This window comes from Littorina saxatilis, linkage group LG5 (assembly GCF_037325665.1).
Source record: "Littorina saxatilis isolate snail1 linkage group LG5, US_GU_Lsax_2.0, whole genome shotgun sequence".
NCBI lineage: Eukaryota > Metazoa > Mollusca > Gastropoda > Littorinimorpha > Littorinidae > Littorina > Littorina saxatilis.
In genome coordinates this window covers 20729000-20743555 of record NC_090249.1, presented here as the reverse complement: position 1 = coordinate 20743555, position 14556 = coordinate 20729000, and the positions used below count along the sequence as shown (strand labels likewise).

At 41.4% G+C, this 14556-nt stretch overlaps 1 protein-coding gene across 1 annotated transcript in view; it reads left to right on the top strand.

The window, feature by feature from the left end:
• The window catches only part of LOC138966519 (eyes absent homolog 1-like), a gene marked incomplete in the record, with an annotated part of 141029 nt that overhangs the window by 76234 nt on the left and 50239 nt on the right, over positions 1-14556 (top strand). Inside the window, 1 exon segment of the mRNA XM_070338784.1 lies at positions 6753-6833. Within this exon segment, the coding sequence (XP_070194885.1) occupies positions 6800-6833 (34 nt within the window).

Sequence of the window (14556 nt, the reverse complement as noted above, 5' to 3'; positions counted from 1 at the left end):
ACGTTACAAAATAATGACTTATACATTTGTTGAGTTACTATGAATGAATTGGGGGGATCGGGAAAACACACACACAAAAACGAGCTCTCAATCAAATTAACCCCATTACATCTTGGATGTAGTACATGTAGCTGTAGTATCAAAGAATTCCAACTGAGTTCTAACACACCCCGCATTCACAAAAAACAGTCGACACCAACAAGATACCGAGAGAGGAAGAAAGATAGAAAAGGCAGTAGTGCAAATTGCTGTGACAGACAGCCTCTTTGCAGTGCAATTGTATGTAGTTGTCGCTGCCGGAGTGTTTTCCTGTCTGTGCGGGAAACGCTATGGCTAGGTGATGTATGGCTCCAAATTACAGGCCTGTCCTGTCACAACTACTTTACCGGTAGAACCCCCTTCACCCATCCCACTGTCCCTCCTATTTTGGAATGACCCCCCGCCCCTTTCCCGTCAGTGCCATCTTTCGACAAGCCCAACTCGAACCACCACCTTCTTCCTGTCTTTACCGTGTGACCTCCTGCACTGTCCCTTCAGCCTCCAACCAGAGGGAGGGGGGGGGGGGGGCTCATCTCACCAAGCCTTCCCTCATCCCCCCCCCCCCCCCCGTCAACCTCCACTCCCCTCAGCTTCTTCGTTCTGTGTCCCTTGTGTTGTTCGCATCCCAGACTCCCCTCATCTCAGAACTTTTGCTATGTGACACGGCAAGGAAATGGACAAGGCAGTTCCTGCTTCCGCTAGAAATTTTGTACGCAGAATTTTTGGGATTTTCCGTTTTGATGAGAGTCACAATGTGTCCCTCAAACGTACATGATATCGATCAGTCTGCAGAAAAGTGCCTTTAATAGTTCTTGTCCTTTCTTTCTTTCTTTCTTTATTTGGTGTTTAACGTCGTTTTCAACCATTGAAGGTTATATCGCGACGGAGTTCTTGTCCTACCCAGTTACAGACTGTATTGTGGATAACAGATAGCGAGGAAAATAAAATGACAACCCGCAGTTCCTTCAAAAATCAGAGACTAAGGTACTCTTTGTAATTGGGGAGTATTTAAAATGACCATTTATTTCCACCAGAGGCAGTTGCGTCTTCGGGACAACGGTGCCCTCGATGGATGGATACTTTTTAGAAGTAGTTCTTTGGGCACTATTCTCTTTAAACTTCTTCTTCTTGTCGTTCGCTGTTAGATCGTCAGCCCGGTTCTCCGTAAATATAATAGGCAATGTCCAGAGACTATCATCATTACCAAAAAAAGTGAGGCGGGGTGAGTGGTCGGGGTGGGGAGCCGATGGGAGCTCTTAGCTCTGGAGTCGAGTACTTATAATTTGGCGGTTTTGACACTTTGTCTTGTTTTTACAGAAGTGAGATTCCTTCATTTTAAAATATCGGATTCAAAAAGTTGCTGAATTGGGTTGTTTACACAGACATTTACAAACGCACGCACCTGTTTACGCCGGTACGTTTTGCATTAAATTAAAACGAAACAGGCGGATGAATACATCACAGAAAAGAAGATAAATAACTCAAACGCTTCTATAACTTAAACATATAAACAAATACTTTAGTGTTCAAACCACTGACCCCCTCCCCCCACCTATCTATCCTCTCTCCTCCTTCAAACCCCCATTAACACCCCCCCCCCCCCATCCCCATGTATGTGTCAGTTGTGAATGATGGATGTTGGCGTGAAGTGGTGGCAAAAAGAGCAGAGCACCCTGTCATTGCCTGCCCCTTGTCAGGCGGAAATTGCCTGCCCCTAGCTGCCTGTCAGAACACAAATTGATAACTGCCTGCGCCGAGGAAATAGTCGGCCGAGGGGTTATAGCACAAGGGTGGTGGATATGAATTTTTATGTACCCTGTCACCCTCCTCCTTTTTCCTTCCCCTCCCTTCTGTTTTTTTCCGCTTCTACATTCTGTTTTGCAGGTTTTTGTAGGTATCACCTTATTTTGCACTTCCTAATTCTAGATGGTTCAAAGGTGTGAGGGTCAATGTGTGTGTGTGTGTGTGTGTGTGTGTGTGTGTGTGTGTGTGTGTGTGTGTGTGCGTTTGTTTGTCTGTTTGTCCGTTTGTCTGTGCGGTTCGTATTCACTGTCAAACAGGATTTACTGAGAAACGCATCTGGAGGTATGCATGCATTTGAATTGCTAAAATTGATCGCGACGCAAGGATGGTAACGTATGAACAACACTCCCCTAGCTCCCTTTCCGAACACAAATTAATAACTGCCTGCGTCGAGAAAATAGTCGGACAAGGGGTGTTGGATATATATGATTGTGTATGTACCCGGTCACGCTCCCAGCCCTTTCCTCCTTCCATTCCTTCCATTCCTGTATCCCGGAGGCCTTCTTGGGTTCAAAGATATATTCAATTGCTACGCTAGCGGTAAAACTTTTTTGTGGGCGCCCTAGTTGGTTTCTAAAGCTTGTCTTGTTTGTGTCTGTGTCAGGGACAGTGTGTGACATATGAACACATACTGAAACAACCTTTTCTGTTTTCGCAGAGAATGTCAAGGTTTCTGTGTCCATAGGACCCATTAGTGTTCCCTTTAGGGATTTCGTTTGCCGTTGTCAGTCGCCGAAACGCCAAGACTTATTTCAAATCGTAGCTTGTTTTGCTGTCATGTTTGCAGTATTTATAACTTTTTGAAGATGAGGAAAAGGTTACGCCACTTCTACTTAACACTTCTGCAAACTTGCCTTATGCCAGCCCAGAAATAAATTATACCAACTTTAATTAAGATGTATGTCCAAAGTTATAGAAACCATATCAAACATGATTGGGGAATATAATATCGTCCTTGCCACGGGACCCATTTACATCTTCTTTCTGTCGTTTTTAACCGGAGGGAAAACACCCGGGTATTCTCTGTGCTTTCTACAAGACGAACGAGTCATCCGTCATTTTGATTTGCTCCAGAAGCATGATGATTAGCCAAATCATTGTCAACAGTGTATCTTGACAGAAGTGTCTAAAGCCTGAAGTCCCAGTTCATCTCTGCGACGCTTTTAGGAAGGTTTCAAAACACCTCGTTCTGTTTGTCTTCTTGTATAAAATCAAAAAACAAGAAAGGTAGGTTGTTGGAACGTTTGTTATTTACAAAACATGACATTCACAGATATTTCGACCCAACGGTCTTTTAAAGGGAACAGACAAACAAATATTCACACAAAACTTATCTTGATAGAATCAGTTTACGTCCACTCGTCAGGAAGCCGCGCGAATGAATGACTGCAACCCTCTTCTTGTATAAAGCCATATGACCTAATTTTCTGAACGATTCGAAAGCGTTAGTTGACAGGAAAAGTCCCTTTAACATTGGAAACAATTTTTTGGATAGTTTTCCCGCGAAGCCGGAATGAGATGTGAAGAACAAAGACACTTTCTGCACACAGTCTGAGTGGCCAAACTGTCAGATGGTCCAACAGATTTTGTTTGCATTGCGCTTGCTAGGGTTTTATTTCAAAACGCACATAACCTACATGTATTTGGGAAGTCCATAAAGGAAGCATGACTTCTTGTGCAATCCGAAACAAATATTCTTGATTTTGTTTGAATATGTAACTATATTCTCTTTTAACAGTTGGACTGAATTTGTCACGAATCTTTCTTACGACGTTTGCACGCGTGCTTTTAAGAACGATGTAAAAGTCGAGGACATGTCACAGCTGGCTCACTGTAGCCTGGATTTGTTTTATCGTAATTGTTTTTTTAATTTTATTTTATGTTTGGTTTGTTGAGGGGAATGACAAACAAAGGATACATCGTGATGTTCGCACTGTGCAAATGGCAACAGCAGGATAGGATCAGTGCAGTAAGAGAGACGTAAATAATCGGTTCAAACACATTCAAAGAAAAATTAAAATCAACTTCACTGAGTATTGCATTGACAATTTTTTTTATTTTTTTTTTTATCTTGGTGGGTGAGCTGTCTGTTGCCAAGTCACAGCTTCGATTTAAAAAAAAAAAGAAGATTATGCAGGTTTTAGTTGGTTGTTCGTAACGGTGGTATGTGTCACTTCTTCCACTGTATGGTTTTGAGCTGCTCGCATGGGACAATCACAATGATATGTTAGGATGTCGAGCTTTCTTCAAAGAGCAAGTCGTTGGCAATGCAGGGTTTGAGCCAGCTGCATGGGAATATTTTATGAGAAGTGTTAGTATTTCGAGCTTTCTTCGAAGACCCTGGCCCTTGGCAATCACCCTTCGAGTGCTGTACTGAAGATGCTGAGAGCTGGTCCTACGGTGATTTTACAACCTTTGGGACACCTTGCAGTGTCGCATTTCCCCGAGATTCGCCATAACGGTGGTTTTATGATGGGGAAAATTGCGCAGTCGATGAACCACCATAAGACTGTTTACGCCTTACCGAGGACCAGTTCCGCACGTAAAAGTCCTAGCATACGACACCGTCACCCGATCTCCATTTAGCCCGCGTGCAGCTACACCGCGTCACAGACGATCAACTCTCCCTCATTTGCATAAAAGGACAATAGAGGGAACTCTCCATCGCATCGAAAGGGGAAGAACTCGTGTATCCAAGAAAAAAAAATCGTGCGTCCAAGGAAAATAACTGGTGCATCGAAAGGGAAAGAACTCATGCGTCTAAGAAAAATAACTCGTGCATCCAAGGGGAAAAAACAAAACTCGTGCATACAAGGGAAGAGTACTGGCTGCTGAACTTCCTGTCGGCAAGCTGCTTCCATGAGGAAGGCGAGCCGGGTCCCCTTGCTTGCAGGAAGAGAATATGGCCGCGCTCGCTTTTCATGAACCCTGTCGTGGATCATGTTACCAGCATCGAGTGTCATCAGTCGGGTTGCAGCAAGAGAGAGATGGACAAGGTCTTTACTGGCTGGTTTTGGAGGTAGTTTGCTTTATGTCTGCGGGCTGGGCTCATGCGGGAAGCGTTGGTGACAGCTGGACTCCGGTGGACACCGTACCAGAGTCCTGGACAAGGTGCTATACTTACTCATTCACAAAACAAAAGCGAGATCATGCATGGATGCTAGGTTATTTACTCCAGAACACGGAAACCTGAACCACAATGTCCTCAGATTTAAAACAGTCGTTTTTGAATCTAGTTGAAGCGTACTATTTACTCCTGGTCTTTCTCTTTTGTTTTTCTCCTTTTTCCCCCCAGTTTTTTTTTATTCGTTTCTTCTTCTTCAAAAAATGTCTCTGAACAAAATTCTTGCTTGCATGTCTTTTGTGAATCGGTATAAATATATTTACAGGCTGTGATTTCCGCGTACATGCTGTGAACGCAGGACGTCCTTTATGATCTACTCCAGTCGTGGTCGTGCAGACGCCTCGTGCGCAACAGCTTTCATTCTTCCTGCATATCTTTCTCGCATTTCCGGGGGATTAGCAGATGCGTTTCCGCGTTTCCTGATCGTATGATATAATTTTGTTGATTGGATCCGGTAGGAAGCAGGATTTCTAAATTGCTTCTTTCAGTTGTCCATTAATAGGTTTGTCACTTTTTGACGGAAATGTGAAAAAGACCTTATTGCACATTTTGAAAGCCCAACCGAGCGTAAAATGTGTGTCTGTTCAAATCAGGTGCTGTAACAGCTTGCTGATTGTGTGGGGGCCAAGGTTATCTTTTTGACGGGTCAGTTGTAATAGGTAGCAAAGTTTCCCGTGTGTTATACTGATTATGTAGCAGCAAGAAGCACCAATCAGTCAAAACATACTAAATTAGGAATTTGCTGTGTAGGTCTGGTCAATAATTCGATTTATCCCCGTGGGAGCTTCTCCGGCTGACCGAGTGAACCTCAAACTGTCCCTGTTGTTTTAGTTTGAGGCGTCACTTCCACGGGAATAATTCGGGACTTAGCCCTGCGTAGTTATAATGCCAGTCTACATCTCATGTCGCGTCTTCTCCAAGGCCGCTTCTTCTCTCCCCCGTCCCACCCCTTCTGCCCTTCTTCTCTCCCCCGTCCCACCCCTTCTGCCCTTCTTCCTCACTTTTAAGAACTGAATGCATGTGGACTTTAGAGCTTCAAGGACACTGGATCAACCTGCAGTTTTTTTTAATTTTTTTTTATATAAACATTTTAGGCATAAAAGGCACTGTCCTTCTCAAGTAAGTAATCATGCACACCACAACAGATGTGTTCCAACTTGTATGCGTGATACCAGCATCCTTCCAATTGGACACATGCGCTTCTTGTGTACAGCGGCTAGGGTTTGGAATGGTTCAGACTTGGCTTAATGAAAGAGAGTTATGAACTGTAGTTTCAGTCGTGTGTAAATGAATGAAAAGGAACCAGGCTATACCAGCACAATACTCTCCGCCCCTTTAACAGCATGAGATGAAGTATAACGGTTTTTTTTAAGTAGCCGGCAATCATTCACTCATTCATTCACTCACTCACTCACTCACTCACTCACACTCACTAACCACTCACTCTCTCTCTCTCTCTCTCTCTCTCCCTCTCTCTCTCTCTCTCTCTCTCTCTTCCTCTCTCTCTCTCCCTCTCTCTCTCCCTCTCTCTCTCTCACACACACACACACACACACACACACACACACACACACACACACACACACACACACACACACACACACACACACACACACATACACTCAAGAAATCAAGAAATCAATCAATTGACCAATCCGTGTCTCAATCATTGAATCGGTCAACCAACCGTTTGTTTTTTCAGAATTTTTGTTTTCTTTAACGACCTGTTTCTCTGTTTTAGTAAATTTTGCAAATTCGTGAACTTTTTCCTTTCGTGTTTTTGCAGGTGTGTTACCACCGTCATCAGTTGAGTCCAGCAGTTACAACTCTGACATGTGGGTGATGTGTCAGGGTGCCGGCGTTACTAGTAAGTTTCTTATTGATTTTTTATTTTTTTTGTAAACAGAAGTTTATTCATTGTTCAGTATTTCGTTTTTCATTTTTCATTTTCATTACTTTATTGTCCCATCGCTGGGAAATTCGGGTCGCTTTCTCCCAGTGGAAAGCTAGCAGCAACGGAGTCGCGCTACCCAGGTGTCTGCGTGTTTGGGTGTATTCAGCCACCTGCACTTGTGGCAGAATGACCAAGGTCGTTTTCGTGCCACAGTGGTGACACGAGGGTGGAACATGGATACCGTTTCTGAGCCTGAACATAAAGTTGACTCGTGTCCGTCCCGGCCAGGATTCGAACCTGCGACCATAAGATCACAAGTCCAGTGCTCTACCGGGCCCCCTATTTGGAGTGCCTTGATTGATGTTTGCCTCTTTATATGTCTTAGCTTGTGGTATTCGTATTGTTGGTGTTTGAATTGCCTTGGTTCTTCTGTCTGTTTGTGTGTCACCCAATGCAGTTGACAGTTTTTTGCGCTGTCAAGTTTCTCTGAAACTGGAAATGGGAGTGCGGTTTAAAAAGAAATCCTCACTATTATTTTAATGATAGGATACGTGATATACAATTTTTTTTACGGCCAAATCCTAACATTTGAAACGTATTGGCATTGCGGCGAATGTCAGATGTTCTAGTTACATGGAAGTGGAGATATTTTTGAAATATAAGGGGCGTAAGCTGGGTTGGGTGAAGTGTTGTGGGGTAGGGCGGGAAATGGGGGGGGGGGGGGGGTTCGTGGGGCGTAGAGTGAATGGGATAGTGTGATCTAAACTGCATGGGTAAGGGGAGGGGTGCATTTAGAAGTGTGGAAAGGGTGTGGATTGAGTTGGCACTGGACCCTCTAAGTGGATCAGTGTGAGATTTGGTTACCCATGTTACGTCCCATCTTGATTACCCTTATCATTATTATGTCCCATGATTATGTGTGTAGCCATAAAGACAGAGCCACTAGACTCCAGCCCCGGGTCACCTTTTGCCTCCACCAGCACGGGCAGTGACACGCTTGATCACTTTTCTGCAGGTATCTGCCACGGTTACCACTGCATCTCTCCTGTCGTGTCCCCTTGCCTGCTGACAGTAGTTTGAGTCATCTTTAACTGCTTGTCCTCGTCTTTGAACGCTCGTACTTCTAAAAATGAGTGTGTTATTCGTCGTTAAAGAATGCATTTGAAGTATAAGTGCTAGAATAATGCATTAAAATATTAGTAGTAGAATAATGCACTGAAATATTGGTGGTAGAAAAACGTATTGATTTGAAATATTTGTGGTAGATGAATGCAACGGAATATTGGTGGAATGGAGAATGCATTGAACTCTGCGGTTCAGTTGATCTGACAGTCCTCAGATTTGCTTCTCTGCAGATACCTGCCACAGTTACAACTGCAATCACATTACTGTGTCCCCTTGCCTGTTGACAATAGTCGGTTAGTAGTCCCTTAACTGCTTGCAATTGACTATGAAAACTCACACTTCCACAAGGAGTGTGTTGCTAACAGTAGAAGAATGGGTTGACATATTGGTGGCATGAGAATTCATTGAAGTCTATGGTTTATTGATCTATCGACCCTCATATTTGTTCTTTGCAGGCATTTGCAACATTTGCCACTGCAGTTATACCACCATGTCATCTTGCCTGTTGACAGAAGTTGGTAGTAATCCCTAACTGCTTGCTATGTTACGTTGACTGTGAAAGTTCATGATTCTAAGTTTAAGTTCTTTTCTAGGATTAGAAGAATATATTGAGGTCTCGACCTGCTTGCTATTGTTCGTAGACTGGCAAAAGTTATGCTTCCAAGATGACTTAGTGGCTAGCTGTAGAGGAATGCGTTGAATTGTGTTATTTTTTTTTTTAATCGTAGATGAAGCACTAACGTCTGTGGTTTAGTGACATTCACGTTTGCTTGTTGGCTGGATGTAGACCTAAGCAGTAGATGCTGTTATTATTTGTTTGTGTATGGGGCATGGTAGAAATAGAAAATGGATCGTATGAATATAGCGGAGACTTTAGTGGAATGAATCTCTAAAGTGGAATGAATAAAACGAGTAAAATAATAGAATACTGTGGATTGATTTAATCGCTCGTGGTGTCGTGAAAGTGCTGTTCATATTTACAACAGTGATATCTATGCACGGAATGAATATTCGCCCAGGACTGTGTTTGTGCCTGAAAAACGGGTGCGCGTGCAATACTTATGGCATTTGTGATGGTTCATGGCTGTGCGGGTCTTCTAAGTCAGTAATAACTGACTGAAGGGATCTGTCGAATCTTTGGCTGTGTGACTTGCCGCAATGTTTGATGTGATTTTTCTCAGTAATGTGGCCAGCATTGCTGTTGGGATAATTCGTTCGTTCGTTCGTTCGTTCGTTCTTTTTTTCGTTCATTCTTTCATTCATTAGATTGGGAAAAAAGTTATACACGCTTGCTATTACATTTGGCGTTTTTCCACTTGGTCATTTTCATTCTTGTAATTGTATCAGATTAACCGTGTAGAATATTTAGCAAAAACCATGATATCCTATTTGTCGATTTGGGAGGCTTATTCTCTCTGTATTTATCAACATGAAATGCATGTAACAGCACAAAAGAAAGGTGAATTGAAAAGCAGCATCGCATCTTTCTCAAGATAAAACATTTGTTATCATGTGGCAAGCATTGAAGCAAAATGCTATTCCCCTGCTTGATGTCTTTGTTTTACGTATGCATAGAACCGAACGCAGACATAAGTAATAAGAAAACAATCTACGCACGAAAATGCGTCCAGCAAGGTATATTTAACAGGCGTTTGCATTGAAAGTGCACAGGGACTTGCCAATCTACAGCTACTGTGCACTTAGCATATATCCGTGACGCCTTTGACGGTAGCCCTGCATGATCAGAAGCCATAAGTATTGTGTTACAGTGTGGTAAAGAGTATGGTTGCACTTAAAAGGACAAAACTATGACGGCTTACTAGTGCCAAAACCTGGGGTTACCCATTATCACGTGATAATTACTAATTAATGCTGTCAGTTACTGTTTTCACTCGTTAGTTACTCATTTTCACGGGATAATTAGTAATTTTCACGGGAAAATTACTAATTCTTAGTTTTGGCACTAGCAATCCGTCAGGAAGTGAGCCAAAACTAAAAATTAGTAATTAACAGGTGAAAGTTAGTAATTCTCCCGGGAAAATGAGTAATTAACACGTGAAAATGGTAATTATCAAGGGAAAATTAATAATTTTCCCTTGATAATTACAATTATGAGGTTTTGGCACTAGTAAGCCCTATGACGGCTTACTAGTGCCAAAACCTGGGGTTACCCATTATCACGTGATAATTACTAATTAACGCTGTCAGTTACTGTTTTCACCTGTTAGTTACTCATTTTCACGAGAAAATTACTAATTTTTAGTTTTAGCACTAGCAATCCGTCAGGAAGTTAACCAAAACTAAAAATTAGTAATTAATAGGTGAAAGTTAGTAATTATTCCGGGAAAATTACTAATTTTCCCGGGAAAATTATAAACACGTGAAAATGGAAATTATCAAGGGAAAATTACTAATTTTCCCTTGATAATTACAATTATGAGGTTTTGGCACTAGTAAGCCGTCATACAAAACCTCAAAACAACACGCGGACACGAGGCAGATAAAGAAGATAGAAAGACAGAAAGGAAAAGCTTAACGAACAAGAGGAGTGCCTATATCAGATTTGATTTACCTTCCCTGCATGTACTGACAAGACACTTGCTTGACTGCCCCGGCATGTCTTTTTTATATTTAGTCAAGTTTTGACTAAATATTTTAACATCGAGGGGGAATCGAAACGAGGGTCGTGGTGTATGTGCGTGTGTGTGTGTGTGTGCGTGTGTGCGTGTGTGCGTGTGTGTGTGTGTGTAGAGCGATTCAGACTAAACTACTGGACCGATCTTTATGAAATTTGACATGAGAGTTCCTGGGTATGAAATCCCCATACGTTGTTTTCATTTTTTTGATAAATGTCTTTGATGACGTCATATCCGGCTTTTCGTGAAAGTTGAGGCGGCACTGTCACGCCCTCATTTTTCAACCAAATTGGTTGAAATTTTGGTCAAGTAATCTTCGACGAAGCTCGGGGTTCGGTATTGCATTTCAGCTTGGTGGCTTAAAAATTAATTAATGACTTTGGTCATTAAAAATCTGAAAATTGTAAAAAAAAATAAAAATTTATAAAACGATCCAAATTTACGTTTATCTTATTCTCCATCATTTGCTGATTCCAAAAACATATAAATATGTTATATTCGGATTAAAAACAAGCTCTGAAAATTAAATATATAAAAATTATTATCAAAATTAAATTGTCCAAATCAATTTAAAAACACTTTCATCTTATTCCTTGTCGGTTCCTGATTCCAAAAACATATAGATATGATATGTTTGGATTAAAAACACGCTCAGAAAGTTAAAACAAAGAGAGGTACAGAAAAGCGTGCTATCCTTCTTAGCGCAACTACTACCCCGCTCTTCTTGTCAATTTCACTGCCTTTGCCATGAGCGGTGGACTGACGATGCTACGAGTATACGGTCTTGCTGAAAAATGGCAGCTACTTGACTAAATATTGTATTTTCGCCTTACGCGACTTGTTTTTCTTTTTTTTTCTTTTTTTCTTTCTTATACATGTAGATTCGTTCCACAGTGTGTTGGGTCTGAAAAGGGTGGGAGTGTAAAGAGAACAAATTAGGTGTTTTATGTGTGTTTTCCTCTGTCTGTTCTTATTTTAGTCTCAATTATTTTAGTCTGATTTATTTTATTCCTGATGTATTTTATTTTATTTTACTTTATATTTTTCAGTTGATCTCCTAGACTTGTGCTCCATTAACATTTGATTTGATTATGTTATACTTACTTGTTTTGGGCAGGTTGATTGATTTATTAACAGAGTACATAGGTTGGAATGACAGATACCTTTTTAGGGAGGTTTTTTTTTCAAGATTTATTTTATAGCAATTAAATGTACTATATTTTCTTTCCCGTCCTATTTTTTATGCAGAACATGTTTTGGTGTTGTTTTGTTTTTACATTTAGTCAAGTTTTGACTGAATGTTTTAACATAGAGGGGGAATCGAGACGAGGGTCGTGGTGTATGTGTGTGTGTCTGTGCGTGTGTGTGTGTAGAGCGATTCAGACTAAACTACTGGACCGATCTTTATGAAATTTTACATGAGAGTTCCTGGGAATGATATCCCCGGAATTTTTTTCATTTTTTCGATAAATGTCTTTGATGACGTCATATCCGGCTTTTTGTAAAAGTTGAGGTGGCACTGTCACACCCTCATTTTTCAATCAAATTGATTGAAATTGTGGCCAAGCAATCTTCGACGACGGCCGGACTTCGGTATTGCATTTCAGCTTGGTGGCTTAAAAATTAATTAATGACTTTGGTCATTAAAAATCTGAAAATTGTAAAAAAAAAAATTTTTTTATAAAACGATCCAAATTTACGTTCATCTTATTCTTCATCATTTCCTGATTCCAAAAACATATAAATATGTTATATTTGGATTAAAAACAAGCTCTGAAAATTAAAAATATAAAAATTATGATCAAAATTAAATTTTTCGAAATCAATTAAAAAACACTTTCATCTTATTCCTTGTCGGTTCCTGATTCCAAAAACATATAGATATGATATGTTTGGATTAAAAACACGCTCAGAAAGTTAAAACGAAGAGAGGTACAGAAAAGCGTGCTATCCTTCTCAGCGCAACTACTACCCCGCTCTTCTTGTCAATTTCACTGCCTTTGCCACGAGCGGTGGACTGACGATGCTACGAGTATATAGTCTTGAGTCGAGCGTTTGAAAATGCCTGAGCCTGAAGGCGGGTGTAACTTACACCTCTTGGTATCAGTCTACCTTAGAGATGAGGACGACAGTTGCCCAGATGGCCAGAATAGCGCGCTGCATTTTCCTGCATAAAACTAAGGCGCGTCTGCAGCGACGTGCCTGAGCTAAACATTGGCGGGCACTACTCACAGCCCGGCACACGGCACTGTAAACATTCCCCGTCCCTTCACCTCTCTCGCCACCATCCGCCCTACCCTTGGTCTCATGCCTGTATACGGTCTTGCTGAAAAATTGCAGTACGTTCAGTTTTATTCTGTGAGTTCCACAGCTTGACTAAATGTAGTAATTTTGCCTTACGCGACTTGTTTAATTGTTCGGTCACAGATAACGTGGATTTTGTATACATAAGATCAAACAGCTTGTATGGAATCAGTTGAGACTCTGCTTGAAGCAACGTACCTACCAGGAAAGAAAAATAATGGATTACCCAACAAGCTCAGTGGCACGTTGATTGTGGAGGTGTTTGAGCATCTGACAAATACACAAACAAATACACAAACACGCACATACAAAGGAGGCTTTTCTGTCAGAAAGGAATTCTCTTGTTGACAAGCGCCCTGTGTTCTGTGGGATCCGTTACAGCACAAGGGCGCCTTCCTCTTGCGCCGATCTCTATCGTGCTACCTGAGAAATCCAGCATTTTTAGGGCCTGGATGTTTCCTCGCTGATGATCTATGTGTAAACGAGCAACACATGTCTGATGTGCTCCTCTTGTGAACGATTATCGCGGGCTGTCTCGGGAGAATGGTTGCTCTAGAGTTGCGAACAGTTTGGTCACCTGAGAAAACATGCATTTGGCAACGCCTTAAACTGAAACAGATGTCAAGACTCTATGGGTTCTTGTTGAGAGCTTGAAGAATTTTCGTCGACTGTCTTTGAAAAGAAAAAAAGATAAATATTCTTCATTATTTTTCATTTGCCAGCACTTAAAAATAACAAACCAGAACTATTAAGCTGTTTCGTTCTCCAGATTGCTGTACAAAGGCGACATTGCGTAAAAAATATATGTCCCAGTTTGTTTGTTTTTTGTTTGTTTGTTTTTACATGGGACAAGAGCATCCTTACACTTTGAAACATTCCAAAAAGTACAGCCCAGCTGCTTTCTGTACAGAGTAGGATGTTTGTTGTTGAAAATTAATTTGGTAACTGACACCCACAAGAAACAGGGAGCAGCTAAGCTGTAGATATTATTTAAATGTCAACCTAAATGGATGCTCTAGTTTATCCTATGGAAAAACCTGGACACGTGTGGTGTTTGACAAGGTGGTTTACAAAGAATGTATCTTTAACTCGCAGAATAATTCGATGAAAATAGTCTTCTCTTTCTTATTGTTTTCTTTCCTTGTTTCAGTCTGTCTTTTTTGTTCCTTTTCTTTTTTATAACTCGGAGAATTACTTGACCAAAAAACAACAACAAAACCCAACAACAACAACCCAACGATTTCTAAGGTAACAATCCTAAAGGGCTCGCAGCCCCAGGTATCTCTTCAAGATGAAAAGACACCTGCGTTGTCAGGATTCCAGAGTCAAGCACCCCCCCCCCCCCAAAAAAAGAAAAAAAAGAAGTGTACCTCAGGTGTAGCAGGTATCATCCACTCTTCAAGCCAACACCTGTGTTGTTCAGAAGGCTGTCAGCGCGCCATTAGACTGAGTTAGGGGCGTTTTAAAAGCCCATCAAAAACCTGCTTGAGAAACACGACAGGTATGAACTTCCACAAGAGTCTATAGCTAGTCTCGCAGATGGCGGTGATGAACTCTGGAACTTGCAGGTGCGAGGACAATAACTCGCAGGCGTGGCGTTGCAAAATCAGCCACGTAAAGAGTACGACGCT